This window comes from Marmota monax, unplaced genomic scaffold (assembly GCF_021218885.2).
Source record: "Marmota monax isolate L192 unplaced genomic scaffold, Marmota_monax_Labrador192_F-V1.1 WCK01_AAM20220418_F8-fsc00014, whole genome shotgun sequence".
NCBI classification, from domain to species: Eukaryota; Metazoa; Chordata; class Mammalia; order Rodentia; family Sciuridae; genus Marmota; species Marmota monax.
In genome coordinates this window covers 34,961,792-34,981,983 of record NW_026695222.1, presented here as the reverse complement: position 1 = coordinate 34,981,983, position 20,192 = coordinate 34,961,792, and the positions used below count along the sequence as shown (strand labels likewise).

The 20,192-nt window shown below is 52.9% G+C and overlaps 1 protein-coding gene across 1 annotated transcript; it reads right to left on the bottom strand.

Annotated features, from left to right (window-relative positions):
* Positions 1–255: 255 nt before the first annotated feature.
* Sdc4 (syndecan 4) lies at positions 256–18,703 on the bottom strand. The gene is made up of 5 exons (XM_046433041.2): positions 18,601–18,703; positions 6,897–7,035; positions 5,683–5,729; positions 4,713–4,905; positions 256–2,334 (listed from the first exon to the last, which is right to left on the bottom strand). The coding sequence occupies exons 1-5, from the start codon at positions 18,670–18,672 to the stop codon at positions 2,183–2,185; spliced, it is 603 nt and encodes a 200-aa protein (XP_046288997.1). The 5' UTR covers positions 18,673–18,703; the 3' UTR covers positions 256–2,182.
* Positions 18,704–20,192: the final 1,489 nt, after the last annotated feature.

The following is a 20,192-nucleotide window of genomic DNA, read 5'->3' as shown; positions in this document are numbered from 1 at the left end:
CTGCCATTACACATTTTTTTTCCCCCCAAAGAAAAGGAGGAATCTGGAGAAAGAGACTGATTTGCACCACCCAGACAAACACCCAGCAGCGAGAAGCTGAGCTCACCCCTGCCCTGGAGTCCTCCCTCCCCACCTCTCCCTGGTGCCTGGCATGGGCCGGGGCGGGGTGCGGGTTCTCAGGCTCCACTGAGTTCAACAGGTACAGAGCACAAGAATGACTTGGGACTGACATTAAAATGACAGAGGCAGGCAATCTAGAAAGTACCAGGCTTTATTATCTTTTTATCAAAAAAATCAGTAACAGACAACAGTGTGTAGGGGACAAGAGGGGGCAGGCTGCAGAAAAACGGGCTCACTCCAACACAGCAAGAGGAAAGGGCCCTGAGGCTAGAAGGGGACCCAGCCGGCTGGGACCCTGGGTTGGGGTGGAGACGGCAGGGAACAGCCACAGGGCACAGCCAGGGAGGGCGATTCTCCCCACCCCAGCCAGTGGGGTCAGAAGAAACCCCTACCTGGGCTAAGCCACCTGGACTCTCCTCTTTAAGAGGGAGAGCCCCAGATAACAGACCCCGCTGGGCCCGTGGGCCTTCCTCCCTGTCCCTCCCCCTTGCCCAGGGAGACAAGGGTCATCCTAGCCAAGCTGGGCACTAACTCACCAAGCCAGTACAGCTCTCTAGAGCAGCATGTGGCACCCCAGAGATGGAAGGGCTCGCTCTCTGCAGGGTCAGTACCATAGCCAGGAGTCCCATGTGGTGACTGGATGGTCAAGATGTGATTAGTGCAACTGACAGATGAATTTCTAACTTTACATGATTTGAACTGACCTAATTTAAACAGCCACCTGTGGTTACTGTATCGTCTCGCACAGCCCTGGAGCCTGGAGAACGCAAACCCTAGAGCTTGGGCTAGGCCCCGAGCGAAGGCAGAAAGGTGGGGATCACCTGCCCTCCACCATCCCAGCCTGGTCGGAAGGCACCAGGAACAGGGCAAGAGAAAGGCAGAAACCCGCTCGCGCAGCCACCCGGCCAACGGGAAACTAAATATCACACTATATCCTGAAAAAATATATTTATCCATTTTTCTAAAACCAAGGGCAAACAATAATACATTACAGGAACACAGACACAAATACCACACCATCCCTATATTATATTTTGGAATCTGCTATAAAACTATGTTTCAGCAAAAGTTACTTCTTAGATGAAGCAGCTTCAGAAAGGGCCAAGGTCATGGGCAGGGGAGCAGGAAGTTGTTTAAATGGGGAGGGGGTTTTTAAAGAAAAAAAAAGGGTGGGGGGAGAGGCCCTGTATGAAGCTATAAATAATAAAAAAAAAAGTTAATAAAAATCACATCTCTGGCTCTTCTCTTGTTTTCAAGAAACAAACAAACATAAAATCCATTAAATACAAACTTAGCAGGTGCTGTGAAATGTGGGGGTTAAGAACATCCTCACATCTCCGCACTCCTGCCCAGGAGGACACGCTCTGCACAAAGGAATGAACTGTTTTAAAAAAAATAATAATAACAACAAAAACGCCCTAAAGATGCCTTACAAATACTCTGCAGATCCACTTCAGGGTGCACGTTCAGGACTTCTCCCACCCTCCCTGGCCAAATGAAAGAAGGTGGATTTCCACAAGTCGCTTGAAAGAGCCCAGGATGGCCCCAGGTGGACCACAAACACTCCCACGGTCCACTGCAAGGACCCATGGGTGGACACTCTTGGGGGTGCTGGGGGCTCTGGTTCTTCCTCCCGAGTCCCAGCAGAGGGATGGGCTGTGAAAGGGGAGGAGGCAGCCAGGGCAGACCTCCAGGCAGGACCCCCCACAATAAATACCCCTTCGTCCCTGGCTCCAGGGGCCTCTGATGAGGCATGTTCAGAACAGGCTCGAAACTGGTCCTAGATTCTAATCTGGAAATTTAAAGAAATGACGCAATCCCAGGCTTGCTTCAGAAAGGCCACACGTAACCCCCACTTTCCTTCAGGGGCAACCTTGGCCCAAAGAACCAAGGAGAGCTAGGCAGCGCGTAGAAGATGATGTCGCTTCTGACCCAGGGCCGGGGTCAGAGCTGGAGATAGGGACAGGGAGGTGTCCAGGTGCCTCCCCTACTCTAACGCCCACCGTCCACAATCCTTCGGCTCCCTTCCCCCGCAAGTCCAGGCCGGTGGCCGCGGGAAGCTTCAGGCGTAGAACTCGTTGGTGGGGGCCTTTTTGTAGATGGGCTTCTTGCCCAGGTCGTAGCTGCCTTCGTCCTTCTTCTTCATGCGGTACACCAGCAGCAGGACCAGGAACACGGCGAACAGGATGCCCACGATGCCGCCCACAGTCAGCGCTGCACAGCAGGAGAGATGGGAGCCAGTGAGAGCTGCTCAGCCGGCCCCCTGCACCACGGGCACTTCCCACGGCCTGGGCCAGGTGAGCTGAACGCCTCATTAAGCTGACCCTCACGACCCCAGTTATAACAAGGGACACTAGGCATTGCAAGCCACTGAAGACCTTCAGATTCAAATGGCGAAGTCATCCGGGCAGACTCCCCAGCAACAGCCAGGAGAAGACCAACGTGAGCTGCAGAAACCCTCCGCACATCCGCAGGGAACTCTGGAGCTCCCCTGAGCGCCCACGGGTCCACCTGCCTAGGCCTGCTCAGGTGTATGTGGGCAGACACTGTACACCATGTGGAACCACCAGTGTCCACCCCGGGGTGTCACAGCTAATCGCCTACTGTGGTGCAGGTCCACAGGGCCCAGGGCTTGGGCAGTTTCCGCTTCCGCCTACTAACTGTGTGATTCCAGGCAAGTGGCTTAGTCTCTTTCATTGCAGAACAGATTTGCCTTAAAGATTAAATAAATTATCTAGTGGCTTAGAACAGTGCCTAGGGCAGAGCATATGCTCAAGGCTCAGGAACTGTAAACCTCGGGGATTTATCTCTCTGTGTCCCCAACACCCTGAACTGGGCCTGCTTAATAAATGGCGCTCACAGTTAGGCTCAGCGAGGAGCGCCTGGCCAGTGTCAGGCAGAGGTGAGCATCTGTTCTGTCCACCACGCCAGGTGGCCTGAATGACTCATTCCTGTTTGTTAGGGGTAGGGATGGCTCACAGAAGCCTTTCTGTGGCAGATTGAGTCCACTAATTCAGTCTTACTTGGGCTAAGAAGATTAATTTTCCATCACTGCACACCCTACTGATCTGGGCACAGAATGGGATGGAGCAGCACAGGAGCCACAGGAGGTTCCATCTTGACCAAAATGCCATAAAAAGCAGCAAAGAAGCACCCCCCCCCAGGTGCCAGAAAGAGCACATGGAACATGAGGCAGCCACCCCATTCCCAATTCTATCACCTCCCCCTGGAAAAGCCCACTGAGACTCCTCCCCACAGGGTCAAGGTCCAAGCACAGGCTCAGAAGTCAACTGTGCTCCTAGGTCCAAACACCAGCTCCACTCTTTCTGGCTTTGTGACTTTCAGATTGTTGGAGGGACTCCCTCAGGGGCACAGGAATCACATGGCATACAGCAAACACTTAAAGCCCCTGGGGACTGTTTTAAACTACTAGAATGGAGGATCCCACATACGCCATTTATTAAGCAGGCCCAGTTCAGGGTGTTGGGGACACAGAGAGATAAATCCCCGAGGTTTACAGAATAGGAGAATACTGGCTAATGCTCAAATGGAAGAGCCAACAGCTGGCTTCAGTTCTTCTCTTGCCTTGTGCCCCAAAGCCTGGGCCTGTCTCTCCATGAATAAGAAACGGGGCTTGGACTAGATCCCTGACTTTTATGTTTTCCTTTAGAAACAGTAGCACCTTTAGTTGCTCTAAGCAAAACCTAATCAACAGATCTAGAATCTGTAAATGTGCTGGGCTGGTGAGGCACACTTACAATCCTGGCTACCAGGGAGTCAGGGTAGGAGGATCTCAAGTTCAGCCAGGGGGAGAATCTGGGCTGAACCTCCAAAACATTCCCACAAAACAGTTTGGAATATGGAAGACTCAATGGTCCCTTTCCCTGGGACAGAGCTTAGCCACACCAGCATGTTGCAGTCAAAAGAGGTGTCATTTGCAACCAAATATTTAACCTCTCTTGGTCTCAGTGTCCTGTTCTGTCACATGAAGATATCCTATGCCTCACTTTCTGAGGGGACAATGAAGATTCAGTGATGTCACACAAACTCAAGGAGTAATCATCATATCCATTTTACAGATGAGAAAAGTGGGGGTTCATTCTGTTCAAAAAGCTTCTCAGCAAGGTCACAAGGTGCTAAACCAGAGAGCAGGGGAAAGGGAAGCCAACCCAGTCCTAAGGAATCTCAGACTTTCAAGGGAACTTAATGATTAACTCCCAGATGCCACACCCAGGCTGTGAAAGAGCTTTGAAAAATACCCCAGAGGGGCGTAGAGACAGGGGAAGTCACAAGGCCTATTCTTTTTTTTTTTTTTTTTAGTATTTATTTTTGAGTTATAGGTGGACACAATATCTTTTATTTTTATGTGGTGCTGAGGATGGAACCCAGTGCCTCTATCCCAGCCCACAAGGCCTATTCTTTAGAAGACTTTGGTATGCAATTCCTCAAATCCCCCACCAGGCTGCAGGGGTTAAAGTTCTTCAACCCCCAGGGCAAGCTGAAGGGCCTGGAGGCGTCCCTGCCTACAGGCCCTCTGTCCTTCAAGGCATGTCAGGAAGAGCCGCCGGGGCCTTACCTATCAGGGGACTTACCTATCAGGACCTCGGTTCTCTCAAAGATGTTGCTGCTCTGGGCAGTGCTGGACATGGACACCTTATTGGACACATCCTCCTCAAAGGGCGAGCTCCTCTTGGGGATGACTTCGTTCTCTTCTAGCTCCTTAGTTTCAGAGGGGGCCCGGTTCCCAGGCCCTGCCCGCTCAGGGATGTGGTTATCTAGAGGCACCTGAATGTGGGGGAAAGAAAGAAAGATAAACAAAAATTCAGTGAGCTTGTGGAGGAACCCAACCAGGGTTGGGACATGAAGCCAGGTGGAGAATCTGGGCTGAACCATGTGGTCCTGGAATAGGACCTCACAACCACCTCTCAAAATCATGCTGCTCAAACCCTTACCTTGGACTTTTCTAGTACATCTGACCCAAATGGGATATGAACCTGACCAAGAGAAAAGGGAGGTGGGAGATGGATGTTCCCACACCTGTTGATAGGTGGGTGTTCTGGAGTGGCCACTCTGGAGGCAGTGTGGTAAAACCCTAGAAATCAGTTGCCCTTTAAGGCAGCCATTTTGCCTCTGAGGCTCTATCCTAAAGAGCTTACCACAGTGTTTTAATTTTAGGATATTAGAAAATTATACGCAGTTTTTCCATCAGTAAGCAAAACCAAGTGAACTATTATGCAGCCTGTAAAAGTGACGAGAATAGTTGATTACACAGGGGAAACATTCAGGGCCACTGTGGTGACAAATGGAGTAGACAGAACTGTGTGTGCTACTTGGAAACAGTTGAGAACAGCTCTGAGTGATGGAAAAGGAGCTGGCGTGGACAGGACTACCCCCGCAGGCAGCGTGGGGCCTTCCGGTGACCCACAGTTGTGCCTGTCCCAAAATAAGCCCAGGACCCCAGATGAAAAGGCTTCTTGCAGAAAGGAGTCAGGCCCCTGGGAGCTGCTTTCTGCCCCTCAGTGGGTGTGTGACAGGGGTGGGCGCCAAGGCTGCAGCACTTACCAAGGGATGGATCACTTCAGGGAAGATCCTGGGGTCCCCCAAGTCATCTGTAAGGTCAGAATAGCTCTATGAGCACAATGTCCGCTTCCCCCAAGTAAGTGATCCCTGAGGCAATGGCTGGTGGGAGTCCTAACTTACAATCACAGCCCCTAAATCTCCAGGCCCAGCAAGTGAGCTTGGTCACCTCAATCTCAGTCACCTAGTCTGAAAAACGGAACTCCTGAGACCTGCCTCCCTGGCTCTCTTACAGTGTGCTGGTGGCTAGGTAGCCAGGCAGAGCCAGTCAGCTCCAAACCCTTGTTCAGAACAAGCGACCAGCAGCAACTCCTGGGAGCTGGCTAGAAGTGCAGAATTTCAGGGCTGACTGAATCAGAATCTGCATTTGAACAAGACCCCTGGGAATTAAAGTGTAAGAAAGAAGACTAATTGTAATATTAAATACCATATATTGCACCTTAAAACATGTACTGAGAAGATGGATATTTCACTACAGAACCTTTCACTATGTGTATGTATCCCATAACACCTTGTTGTATACCTTGTTGTAAATCTACAACAAACACACAGTCACCTGGGTGCTTGGTCCATGCCAAGAGCTCTAACTCAGTTCGGTTCCACAACACTGATGTACGGTCATTATTATTCCCATTTTACAGAATAGGAAACCAAGACTCAGAGGTGACAGAGAGTCAAGGTTTGAAGTCAGGACTATGTGACTTCAAACTTGGAATACTGACATGTCCCTGAACATAAGAGGGATGATTCTCAGCAGTGGTCCACCCTGGAGGTCAGGGCCAGGACAAGACCATGAAGGGCATGGCCCCTGGTATGGTCCCAGGAAGCCTGTGTCCACACATGCCCCTCCCACCCCACCTCCATTTCTCAGCTAGTACTCTCCTTTCCAAAGGAAGAACACCACAAGGATCCTTCTTCCCCCACCCTGCCCCACCCTTGGCCACAGGGAGGAGCCTACGGGACAGGTTCAGACTAGTGCCTGAAAACACAAAGCTACCGTGAATTCAGAGCAACACACCACTTGCCTCAGAAGGTCTCAGGGATAGAAAAGGCTAGTACAGTTACTTGTTTCTCCTTTTGAGGAGGAAGAGGAGCACTGTGGAAAAACCCCAGGCTCCACGGTCTACTTCTCATTGGCTGGGCTACCTACCGTTCCCTCCAGCCCTGTGACCCAAGCTTGCCCAGCATGTCCTCCATACCCAGATCTCCAGAGCCGGACAGCTCAAAGTCACCAGGTTCCTGCCCAGGCCCCCCAACGTCCTCATCATCAGGTAGGTCTCCAGAGAAGTATTGGCCTTCCAGGAGGTCCTGGGGGTCGATGACCTCAGTTTCTCGGATCTAGGATGAAGAAAGGAGAAGCCTCAGCCAGTGGTCCCCAGTGATCTACAACACTATTTTTATTCAAGCGCTGGCTACCAGGAACCCGAAATCAGGCCGGGTAGCGCAGGCTGTGACTCCAGCCACTCGGGAGGATGGCAAGTTTGAAGCCAGCCTCAGCAACTTAGTGAGACCCCGTCTCAAAATAAAAAATAAAGGGGCTGGAGATATAGCTCAGTTGGTAGAGTGCTGGTCTCGCATGCACAAGGCCCTGGGTTCCAATACCCAGCACCACATTAAAAATACACACACACACACGTGTGTGTGTGTGCAAAATCTGCCCCTGGGGTGGATTCAGTAACACATTGAAGACAATAAATGAAGAAAAATAAATAAAATTAAAAAATAAAAAGGGCTGGAAGTATATCCAGTGTCAAAGTGCCCTCCCAGTTCAATCCCAGTACCAAAAGTAAAAAATAAGTAAAGTGGGCATTCAGGTGCCAGCAGGGGACAGAGCCAGGGTCTGGAGACCCAGGTCCTAGATCATACTCTGTCTCCTACTTGCTGTGTGATCTTAGGTAAGTCTCTTTCCCATTCTGTTAATAAAAATGATAAAAGTGGTAATAATGAAGTCATTATTATTAGGTACCCTTTACTGAGCACTTGCTAAGTGCCAGCCCGGTTTTTAATAATTCTGATGGCATGTTGTTAACTTATTTTACAACCAAGGAGACTGGGTATTAAAGACTTCATAAATTATTTTCTTTTGGTGACAGAGTTGGCAGGAAGAGGAGACAGGATGGGGCTGCCTGGTTTCAGACTCAGCGGGTCCCGTGTGCAATGGCAGCCCCAGCCTGGGGGTGCCATGCTGCAGGGTCCTGTGAGGCAGTGGCAGCTGATTCACACATGGCAGGGAGTGGACTCCTGGCTCTGATCTTGCCCAATCGGGGACACCTTTCCCAGCTGAGTCAAGCTGGCTGGGACAGGCTCACTCACACCAAGACCTCTCAGGTCAGAGTGTTGCTCAGCTGGTGACTCAAGCGCAGGCTCCTGAATTCAGCCTTGATTTCTAAACATCTCCCACCAAGCTGTTCTGCTGCCAGCACTGTGCAGGGCATAGGGAGGCACAGTCCCTGCCCCCACAGACCATCCAATCCAGCATCCCACCCCATGGAGACCCCTGGTCATAGCAGTCTGAGGGCCACCCCTACCAAGCAGCTTTCAAAGGGAAAGTACCCAAGGTCCAGGGGGGCAAGGACCCCATAACTGCAGGAGGCAGGGGAGGGGTCTGCTTAGAACCACAGAATATAAGCCAAACACCCCGGTAAGTCCCGCTCCCTTTTCCCAGAATTTGAGAACAGAACAGGATAGTGACTTGGCCAAGGTGGCACGGTGTTAGCAACACAGCTCAGGGTAGAAAGGCGCCAGAGCCCTCTAACTGCCCTGTGCCTAGCTGAGGCTGCCAGGGGCACAGCAGGGATTCTGAGAAGGAACTTCCTCCAGTTGGGTTCCCAGGACACAGCTGGACAGCAGCAGAGGTCTAGGAAAGCCTCTTCGGAAACCAGCCTCCTCTTCACCCTCCCGCGGGCTTCCGGGGAGAGGCGCGGAATCTGCGCCCTCCTCCACCCGCGCGGGGCAGGAGGCTGGGTTCCCGGAAGGCAGCGGGGTCAGGCGGGAAGAAGGCAGGGACAGCATCCCTCGCTCCCCGGGTGGGGAGCCTCCGCTGGGACGGCACCCGTGGGCTGGGAGTCCGAAGGGGTTAAGCCCCGGCTAGGGATGACCTCACGACTCGGGAATCAGGAGCTGCTGAGCTGCTGGCGCTGGAATTCCAGCCCCCGCACTCCCGGCCTGCGCCTGTGGCTTCGGTTTGGCAGCGCAGGGAAAGGCTCCACAGGGTTGCGTAAGGGCTGCACCTAGGGCGGTTCCGCCTCTCCGGCTCCCGCTCCTGCAAATGCCCTGGGGCTCAGATCTGAAACAGCGCGGCCTCCACGGTCTACCGGGTCCGGTTTTAGAACGAAGCACTTGACATGATGTTGGCCCTCTTAGTAGACCTTTCTGCGGAGATGGAAATGAGGGCTATGAAAAGTAGTCACTTGTCTAAGGCCACACAGGCAGAAAGTGGCCATGCTGAACCAGAAGCCAGGCGTGAGTCTCCTGGGCTTTTAACCACATACACAGGAACACATGTGTTCACACATGAGCCCTGGTCATGTGTGAACACATGTGTGCGTCAAATCCAGCAGGGACAAAGACGGTTGGCCACTTGTTGACCTGGCCTGAAAACCAGCCTGCTGTGGGGTGTCAGAGTTCCAAGTCTGCAGGGCAGAAGTGAGATTCCAACAATGGGGCCGGGATTCCTGCAGTCTCCAGTCCAGAGACCTGTCCTGCTCCCTGGTCACCAGGAGCCATGGAATGCTGTTTATGCACTAGGCCTTTCCTTTAGTATGTGAAAACGCTATGGAGTGTTTCAAAACCACCCATGGGACCAACATGCTGACTGGCTGCTAAGAATTCCTCCATCCTCCACTGAAGATGACAGCAGGTGTGAAGATCTGGCAGCCAAGACAGCCCCCAAACAGGCTGAAACCAAGCTTCCTCCCTGGTGAGCCCTCCTGGCGGGCAACTGGCCACCCCTAACCCTTCGTTTCAATAGCAGGTTCCCAGAAGATGGAGTTAGTCCAAGGTCACACTGGGGACCAGTGGCATGGCCAGGCCCAGACCTGGTTCCTGGGCTCTGACAGGACAGATCAGCTGCATTGGAGGAGCCTAGGAGGCGTCCCTCCTCAGTAAGTAAGAGCACGTGAAGTGGTCTGACCAAGGACACAAGGAATTCAGTCCTCCTTGAGCTCTGGGGGCCCCTCTCTGCCCCTTCTCTGCCTACCAAGAGGGAAACTCCCAAGTGAGCAGGGGTCATTTAGGACAAGCCGGAACCAAGCCCCATGGGATTGTGGGTAACTGTCCCTCTTTTTGTGGCAGCTGGGAAGGCACCAACAGCCCTCCCCCACCACCTCCCTCCTTTCAGACAAGGCCCATTCAGTCTGGGGTGGCTTTGAAGAGCCAGGCCACCCAGCAGCCAGGCCCAATCCTGACCAGAGAGGGACCCCGCCCTGCTCCTGGCTAAGGATGGTCTGTTCTCCTCAGCTCACCCCACCCCTGCCCAGGCACGCGTGTTCACGTGTGTGTGCATGCACAGGCACCCTCTGTGGGGCCCCCGGCCTCTCTGCATCTTTGTCTTTTCACAGATGCACAACAGAATCACCAGCTTACAACGGCCGGTGGCTGGCCCTGCGGCTGCTGGGCACCTGCATTGGTACCTGGGGAGTCAGGGTCCTGTATTCTTTCCCAAGCCATCCAGGGAAAAGAAGATGGGGGAAGGCAGGTACCTCTCACTTTATAGCAACTACCACCTGCCAGCAGAAAGTATCTGAGGCTGTGGAGCCCAACCGTCTCATTTTATGACCTCTCCAACAGATTGGGACAAGGGACTTTGCCAAGGTCCCATAAGCAGCTGGCAGCAGAGCGGGACTTGGAAGTGGGTCTCCCAGCTCCCAGGCTGGAGCTGTCTTCCTCCCTGTCAAGAGTCCTGGCTGCGCCGAGGGTCTCAGCAAATCCATGGGCAACAGCTGTCACTTTGGTTGTGCTCCCCATATAGTTTTCAGACTGTGGCAAGAAACTAGGAAAAGGTCACCAACCCTATTCAAAGTCCAACAGCTTCTGTCACCCCAGGAAAAGCATGGAGTGTCCACCACGTGCCTGGCACCCTACTCGGCTCCCTCTACACCTGAGCTCACTGAGTTGGTCCAGCCGTTTTGTGAGGGGCTCTACCTGAGGCTTGGTGGGGCTGTGGATCCAGAGTCACAGCAAGAAAGCAACAGAGCTGGGGTTGGGACCTAGATCTTCCTCAAGACCTCCTGCTAACCACAACCAGGCTCCTCACTGCCACACGCTCTTCACCTCCCCACCCTAACCTGACCTCCCACACACTGCCCAGACCAAGGCTCCAGGGTACCCCTTCCCTGGGCCAGGAGTAAACGAAGGTGAAAGTGATATTGCTCCAACAAAGAAACAGAAACTTGGCAGGCGCGTACCAGGGAGTTCAGGGTCAGGGCTTGGTTAACTGTGATCTAATGAGAGCCTCCCCCACCTGCCTCCTCCTCAGGGAAGGCAGGGTCAGGGCCACACTTGATCCTTCCTTCAGGAGGCAAGACCAGGAGAGCAGTAACTGGGCAACGCCAATGCAGAGTGGGCCGGTGGGTGAGTGCCTTGGGCTCCAAAGCTGGGCCACCAGAGTGATTCTGGCAGGAGATACAGAGTCCATGGCAGGCACCCCCCCCCCCATTCTATTCTGAAGGATCAGATATTTCCCAGAATGGGCATGTCGAACTACATGAACCCAACAGTTTATTTGGGCTTTTGATTCCTCAGTTTCCTCACTTGTAACCTGGCTCCTTAGCACCTTGCAGAGTGATAATGATTAAGGGAAATGCATATTGTATACAAGCAACCCAGCTCAGGCAGGGTACACAGCAGGTACTCAATGAGTGGTGGCTATTATTAATTCCCACCTGCCTTCCTTTTTGGCTAAGGGGGATTATTAATACTCAAAAGGTCAGAGGCCTGAGAAAATTTGTAGAAGCAGCTCCTGTGCTGCAAATAAGCTGGCCAGTGGATGGAGCAGTACTTCTGCAAACTCCAAAAGGACTTAACCTACCGTGGGTTATTATTTTGCTTCTGAGACCAGAGACTTTCAATAACCAAACAGATTCCTTCAGACTATGCAAGAGGGAAAGACCAGAGATGGGTAGAGTAACACAGTTGTGGGTCCTAAGCGAATGGAGAGGGAAATTTTGTGAAGGAGTAGAGCGTTGACCAGAGACATGTGAAATTCTGCTTGGGACCTGGATCACCAAAGTATTTCCTGACATGCCTTGGGTACCAAACAAACAAACAAACAAACAAAAACCCTAGAAGGCAAAAAGAAATCACATACAGTCTGCAGTTTGGTGCTCCGGTACCTGAAGGGTTAAGCAAGGTCTGGGGGTGGGGGTGGAGCGAAGGTTCAAATGTCAGCTCTGCCCACTTCAAGGTCAGGTTACTCTGAACACAATCACTATGAAGAGAGCCAGGCCTGGCACTGCCAGCAGCCAGCTTTTCACCAAGCTCCAGGGCAGCCCATTCCCAAGCAAGAACTCCAGGATCCTGGGAAGGGGGAGGTGATTCTGGAGCTTCTGGACAACCTCCTACCAGGAGCCAATCCAGCACCCTTGTCACTGACTCCCTAGGTGGTCTCGGGTGATTCCCTCTCTGGGCCTCGGTTTCCCCACCTATAAAAGACGGGTCTCAAAGAAACAAACCTCTCTCTGTCCTGAGGCCTGGTAACCAAACTGGGCATTGCTCCGATTACCAGTGGAGACAGCAGGGAGGGGCTGGCTCCCCAGGGCCCCGGAGACAGAGGTGCATTGAAGCTGGGGCTTGTAATCTAGGCAGCCGATCCGAATTCCCTGCTGGATCTGTGGCAGAGAGGCTCTCAGGGCGCACACAAGCCTCTTGTGTTCTGAGAGCACCGTTGAGAGCCTCCTCTGCGCCTTGTCGCAGCAGATTAGATCGACCAGGGTGCTGGCTTCCTGCCCCTTTCCCGCCTCCCCCGCCACCCAGGGAAGCCACTGCTCCAGAGCAGCTCAGTGTGTTCCCTAATCATCTCCTGATGGCTGGGCTTCCCCGAGGCAAGGAGCGTCCCCACTCGGGTGCCCAGCCCAGCCATTTGCAGCCGGGAGGACTGAGTGGTGCAGCCAGTCCCCTGCCGGCCTGGCTGCCACCACCCAGCTTCACCCAGTCACTATTTCCACACATGCCAGCCCCTCCTACCCGCCTTTCCATTACCCCAGGTGTCACCTGACAGTCTCTCCTCTGCCAGAGAAAACTGGGGCAGCTGAGCTCCCTGGCACGAAAGACCAGGGAGGGACTGAGTGAGACGGTGTGGCCCAGATGGGGTGAGAAGCAGGGGTGCCAGAGAGTGTGTTGGGGGTGGGGAGACTGTAGGAAATCGAAGCTGGAACAAACTGGTAAGATCAGAGTCATCTTTTGAGGGAGTCCCAAGCCCTTTGAAAAGGATGAAAGGTGAACCCTGAGAACTGGAAGAAGCCATTTACATTTTCATTTTCACCGTGTAGACACCACCTACCCAAGGCCAAGCCCTGGCTGGCCCAGGCTCCCTTGTCTAGCCGCTAATGATAAACTCAACTGCAGCCAGCACTTTACAAGTTTGCCAGACACCGATTATGACCCTTGAGTGACACAGGTGTTTTACAGAGGACACTAGGGCTCTCAAACAAAGTGACTTATTAACCAACTCTGTGTCCCTGGGTGAGTGGCAGAGGTGGGACAGAGATGGGTTTTCTGGCTGTAAAATGTACCCACTTTTACAGTTACCCAGCCTCTAGCAGATAGAGCCAGAGAGACCTCCAGGGCCAGGAATATGCCCAAAGGTCACCAGTGAGTTAATGACAAACCAGCTCAAGAAGCCAGGCTTCTTATTCTCCTGGGGTTAAATCAGAACCCAATATTGACATATGTCCTCCCCTCTCCAGGGCACCATGCATCAAAACTCGGGCTAGCTGCCTTCTCAGAACACTGCCTTTTTCTGTCCATCATCACTTTGCCCCTCCAAAGCCCAGAGTGTTATATGCAATCATTCAGCCACCCTTACACGAGAATTTGCTGGGCACCATGGCAGGACATGGGAGGCTGAGATAGGAGGATCAAAAGTTTGAGATCAGCCTCAGCAACTTAGTGAGGCCCTAAGCAACTCTGGGAGACCCTGTCTCAAAAACAAAAAGGGCTGGGACATGGCTCAGTGGTAAAGTACCTCTGGGTTCAATCCCCGGTACCAAAAAAAAAAAAAAAAAAAAAGCCTAGAATTCTGTCCCTCCAACACAGGAGAGTGACATGAGACCCGGGCAATGTCCTGAGTGTCCAGCACCCTTAGGAAACACCCTGCCCCCTCTCTGTGCAGGCTGCAGAGTTGCTCAAGTTGCTCAGCAATAGGCTCCTACAGGACAGGTTCTTGTTTAAATATAAACCCATCCAATAATGAGCAAACAGCCCACTTCTAAGATAAACAAATAGGAGATTTGGACTCCATCAGCCCCACAGGGGACTCCTCCCTTTCCAGCCACCAGCTGTGGGGTTAGATGTGGGGGAGGGGAGAAAGCTTTCTAGAGGCCCTGGCAAGGAAGGGACAGTCTCCTCTCGGCTAAGCGCTGTACTATTCTACGTGCCTTTATTTGCAGCCTTGTTATCTTTAAGCTCTCCAGAAACCACGGTGATTTGGGGGGGTGGGTGCTGGGCATGAACCCTGGTGTCTACTCCTTACCTACTGCTTCAGTCCCTCTTTTTTCCTGTTTTGCAGAGGATGGAACCCACCTGGAGCCGGCGAGGCAGCTCCCACTGAGCTGCACTCCAGCATGACCAGCAGCAAGGAGGAGGCCTCAGAAGTGTCCCAGAACCCTGGGTCAAGTCACATCTGCACGGTGCCACCAGCTTTGTTCTGAGCTCACATTCAGTTTTGCTGTGTGTGGGGGATGTGCCCCCAGTTCTGCAGAGGTCTAAAGACCCATTTTGAGGACTGGATGAACTCTGACCAGTGTCAAAGTCCTCACACAGGGCTTGGTACAAGTACTTCCTGTTGGACTCCTGGACACTAAGATGCTGACCCCCCAAAGGACAAGGTAAAAGCCTTCATATCCATTCCACACCCCCACCACAGAGCCATCCTATTAGCCAAGATGTTGAAAGGAAATGGGGACTCAGGCAGGTAACAGTAGCCCACAGAGACTCACAGAGCCCCATCCACCCCTTCCCCCCATTTTAAGGGTTCATTTGGAAATCACTCCCACCCATCCAGCCCAGAAGGCCGCAGGACCACTAGAAGCCAATTCCTTTCAACAGGGAGCTGGGGCTGGAGCCCAGCCTGGCCTCTCTAGCTCCTCATTCAAGGCGGCTCAGCACTCCAAGTCCTTGGAAGAGCCTTCTGTTTCCAGGAGCTGGAGATGGCAGGAGCTGAATGTCCATCCCCACTTCTCTTTGAGTCGGGCTCTTGTTTGGACTCTCTACTAAGGGGGCCAAGAAGCTCCCCTCTCCTCATCAATGGGCTCTGGGGTGGGGGGAGGAAGGACCTGTAGCAAGCAAAGGGCCCTAACCCCTTATTTTACAGGTGGGGACACTGAGACCCAGACACAGGGCATATTTGCTCAAGGACATCCAACAATGTAGAAATAGGACCCAAGGCATTTACCATCAAACCCAGCAAATCTCCTTATCTGGAATGTTCTGAGAATGATCAAACCAGACATCTTGCACTATCAGTCGACCTGATTTTGACCTTGGCAAGCCACTACATTCCTCTGAGCATTAGTTTCCTATAAAAAATGGAGATAAAAATACCTCACAGTATTACTGGGAGACATTCATACTAGTAATATATAACCTCAATGCACCTTTTAGAATGAAGTTACATGCATGAATTTATTCATTCATACAAACATTTCCTGAGAACTAACTATGGGACAGGTATTTAACCAAAATAAATGAAGCAAAGTTCCTGCCCTAGGGTTGTGTGTGGGAGGGGCTTCCCCCATTCCAGAATCTGGGGCAGCATATTAAGTCCCTAGAGGGAATGTCTTGGATGTCTTTGTGGCTCCACAACCCCTTCTGGATAGTTGGTACTTAGCTGTTAATGAAATATCAGTGCTGGAAAGGGCTCTTGAAGCTATCCAGCTCAAACTCCTCATTTTACAGATGGGGGTCATCGATTCAACAGGGCAAGGGACCTCCCTCTAACCCCATGAAGCCCTCCACAGCCCAGCCCAAATAGTTCCCCAGATGTTTGGTAACTCTCTGGGCTCCCACAGAGTCCCAAGGGTTCTCACTGGATACTCAAGGGTCCTAGAATCCACTGGGCTTCCTCCCCACCCTCACTTCTGTGCAATCAAGGAAAGAATTCTCAAGAAGACCAGAAATGTCTTTAAGTTGAAGTACACCTGGTGGCTGGGGAACACTTCCCCAGAACGGCCTGGGCTTGGTGCCAAGTCAGTGGACTGTGCCCCCGGGCAGCAACACCTTTGCCCCCCTTCCATCCCTCCCCACTCCCCAAACAAGGCTGCCTTTAATTGGCCAAGGAGGGAGTGGCAGGAAGGCAGACCAGGAGAATACTCCCAGCTGGACAGGAAGAACTGGTTTAGGATGGCAAACCCTGCAGACAGAGGAGAGAGCAGCTGGGTGTTCGCTCTGGGGTTCCTTCCCAAAACCTGTGGCACCAAGGTAGGGGATGCACCATCCCAGGAAAGAGCTGGCTTTGGATCAAACCTAAAATTGAAAAAGGACTAGTAGTTAGACAAGAACTCTGATGGCCTCAAGTTGGATGCTCTCGACTACCCCAAGGTGCTACCATCTTACCTCTCTCTCAGTTCCCTCATCTGGAAAGTGGGTATAATACAATATAATCGCCACATACTGGGCTTTTTGTGAAGATAAAATGCACTAGATGACATATGGAAAGCACTCAACAAATCATAACTGCTAGCAAACTCCTTCTTCCTGGGCCTCATTTTTCTCCACCAAAAAAGGAAGGCTGGTTCGTCTCTATGACTAAGCCAACTGAGACTTGGTCTGATCTTTTGGGAAAGTCAAATGGGGAAGACCTGTGCCCCAGTTAGAGGCAAGAGGTCTGACATTAGCCAGGAAGGGGAGAGCAAAGGTCAAGTTGAGAGACTGATACCTCTCTCAGGAAGCAGCTGCCCAAGTTGATGGGTCGGTCATCCTGGGTCACCCTACACAGGATAGACACAACCCCTCCCCCAAACCACATCCTTCTGACTGTCCCAGGACACAGCAGTCTGCTCCTCCTGTGAAGCACCTGCAGGCTCAGCAGACCCAGAGCTGAGACCGACACGTGACTGTCCACGTGGTGACCTCAGCCACCTCTGGGTCCTTTCCTTTTATCCCACAAGGCCCAGCTAATGTTCCTTCAGATGCCTCCCTAACTGCTGATCCCAACCCCTTAAGGCCCCACTAGCACTGCAATGGGGCAGAAGGCTGGTTCCAGTCTTGGCTCTAACCTCTCTCCAAGTGCCCCACTCTGGGCTTCTGTGTACTTGCACTGTAAAATCCCTTGAGGCTTTCCAGCCCCCCAATTTCAACAGATTCTAGATCAAACCCAGCAAATCTCAGTCTTGAGTTATTCCAGGATGGGACACAGCAACAGCCCCTCAGAATAAGATAAAAGCAGGAACCTGGAAGCCTGGCTGTCTAATTTGAATCTGACTCAACCTCTTATTAGCTGTGTGACCTTAGGCAAGTTACTTAACCTCTCTAGCCTCAGGACCAGTTTAAGAACAGTAAACAGTAGGGTTGTTGAAATTAAGTTAGTTGATAGAGCCATTAGAAAACTATTAGAACAGGACCAGACACACCAAAAGCACTAAATCTTTGCAGTATGCAAGGTGAGCCTGGAATTGTGCTGGGGGGATGTGGAGAAGAGGGGGTATTGCTAGGGTCTCACTCACTCCACAACTAGAGACTGATAGAATCAACTTACCCCTAAGTAGAGAGGAAAAGGAGACTCAGGGCTTTCAAAGGAATTGACATTAATGATTAAACCCCAGGAACTCACTCCCCCAACACTGGGGCTAAAGGGCACACAGTTCAAGCTCCTGGAGGTAGATCACCACTCCAGCCATTCCTGTGCCCCCAACTTCCCAGAGGAGGTACCTCCCTCCTCCCCAGCTGGCTGCCGCCATGCAGCTTCTGGTGGCCCAGGGCTATGTAACCTGTCCTGGGGACCTGCAGAAGGTGGAAAGGAAATATCTCTCTAGGCTCACGGAGGCCTTCCCCACTCCAGTCCCCTGTAACCCCGCTGGAGGTGGGTGCCTCAGTTTCCCCCTGTGCGGTCAACACTTGGAGAAAACGGAAGCTCAGCTGCCTCTAAACCACCGCTCCTGTGTGCCCTTGAAAGATCGAGGTCCCCACTTTCTAGGAACCCCAAAGAAGCAGTAGTCGCCCCATTTCTCCGCAGCCTTGTGCAGCCGGGAAGGTGGGACTAGAAGGGGCAGGCCTGGCCTCCTCCGAGTCAACGGTAAGGCGGGGGCCAGAACTGAGGTCCCGCTCAGCCGTCCACTCCCCGCGCGTAACACAGAGGCCGGCACGACCTCCAGCACACGCTGCCCCTCGTCCCCAGGCCATGTCCGCCTCTCAAAGCTGTCCCCTCTGGGAGCCCGGGAGCGGGATTCAGCGCTCAGAGCCTGCGCCAGGATCACAGCGAGGGGCGAGGGTGTGGGAGGTGTGACACGGGCTTAGTCACGTCTGACGGGAGCCCGCGGGAGCGCAGAAACCAGGCGAGCGGGAAGACCAACAGGCTGCGGCGCGGCGCGCGGCGGGGCCACCGAGCCTCCCGGCGACCCGGGGGCCAGGTTCCCCACAAACTCTCTCCGACCTGGGGATCCGGCTGGGAGCGGCGCCCCGCGCGCAGCACCGGACCCGGCTCGGTAACAAAGGGGCGCCGGCCCGCCCCCGGGACCCGCGAGCACCTACCGACTCGGCCGAGGCTGCGGAGACGCCTACGCAGAGGAGCAGCCAGAGCGCGAGCGCGCGGGCGGGCGACATGTTCGCGGGGCCCAGGGCAGCGGCGAGTGGCCCCGGCCGGCGCGGGCCCCTCTTATAGGCGGCGGCCCCTCCCCGGCCCGCCCCCGCCCCGCCCGGAATTCCCCGCCGCGGCCCGGCCCGGGGCGCTGCGCCGCCCGCCGAGCTGGAAACCCCGGGGACCGCCCCCGCGCGCAGCCCGCCTCCGGGACCTCCACCGCCCGGTCACCCGGGGCACCGCCAGGCGGGACCCCGGGGAGCACTGTCTCTGTCCCCATTTCATAACTGGGGAAACCGAGGCCCAGGAACGGAGGACCTGGCCAAGGTCTTTCATGAGGGCCACCCGATGCGTCGTCGGTCGGAGGCTGCGGGACGAGGACGCGGGTAGCTTGGGGACAGCAAACTTTCGTAAAGGACTAAATCAATCCCCATCCCAGCCATCCGAACCTGGTGGCTCCAAAGCAGCCATAAAGTGTTAGAGGACTGAGCCTGCCTGTGTCCTGATCAAACATCACCGATGGACACTGAAATCAGAATTTTGAACAATTTTCCACGAGTTACGAAATAATATTCTTTTGACTCCGCCCCGCCCCCACCACCATTTAAGACTGTAAAAATCATTCTTAGCTGGACAAAACAGGCAACCGGCAGCAGACCTCGGTCACAAAGTGACTGACCTCTGTTTTAAGGGATTAATTTTTCAAATTAGGGACTTCTTAAAAAGCTAGATCAGGCATGGTGGTGTGGCGGCCATTTTTTGTAATCCTAACGACTCCAGAGGCTGAGGCAGGAGGATCATAAGTTAGAGGCCAGCCGGCAGGTCTCAAAATTTAATTCCAGGTGGGGTGGGATGGGCTAGGGGTGTAGCTCAGTGACAAAGCGCTTTCCTAACTTGCTTGAGGGCCTGGGTTTGATTCCCCAGATAAAAGAAAGTCTGATCTTTCTAAAAACTTGTTTGCAAATTTATCTCCCTTCTCAGCTTTCATGCTTCATAAAAGGCAGTTGTTTGTCCCCTTATCACTCATCCTCCTTACTGACAGAGCATTGTGTTCTGCGGTGGGTGGAAGTGATACAATTCTCAACCCCATGCACCAGCACTGTTTGGGATTATTGGGACCATCCTATGATGGTAAAGTTTCCTAGTCCTGTCTGTCTGTCTACCTCTCTATCTATTTATTGGTGGTGGTGGCGGGGTGAAGAACTGGAAATGACTTCCCTTCTATTCCTTAATTATTATCATAAACACAAAGTCTCTTGTGGCAAAAATCCTTGAGAGTAAAGCAAGCTTAAATACAGTGTTTTCCCTACTGAGCAACATCCTCATCCCTTTTCATTTTTATTTTGAGACAGGGTCTTGCCCAGGCTGCCCTCAAACTTTCGATTCTCCTGCCTCAGCCTCTATTCTTAATATGCCTTCCTAGGATTTGGAAAGAAACTTAGAAAATGAACAATCCTCATGCCACAATAAAAAATCCTTTCACATGTGAAATGGCTGATGAACTTTGCTTTCCACAGAGCTGAAGGAGGGCCTAATTTAGTCGGTA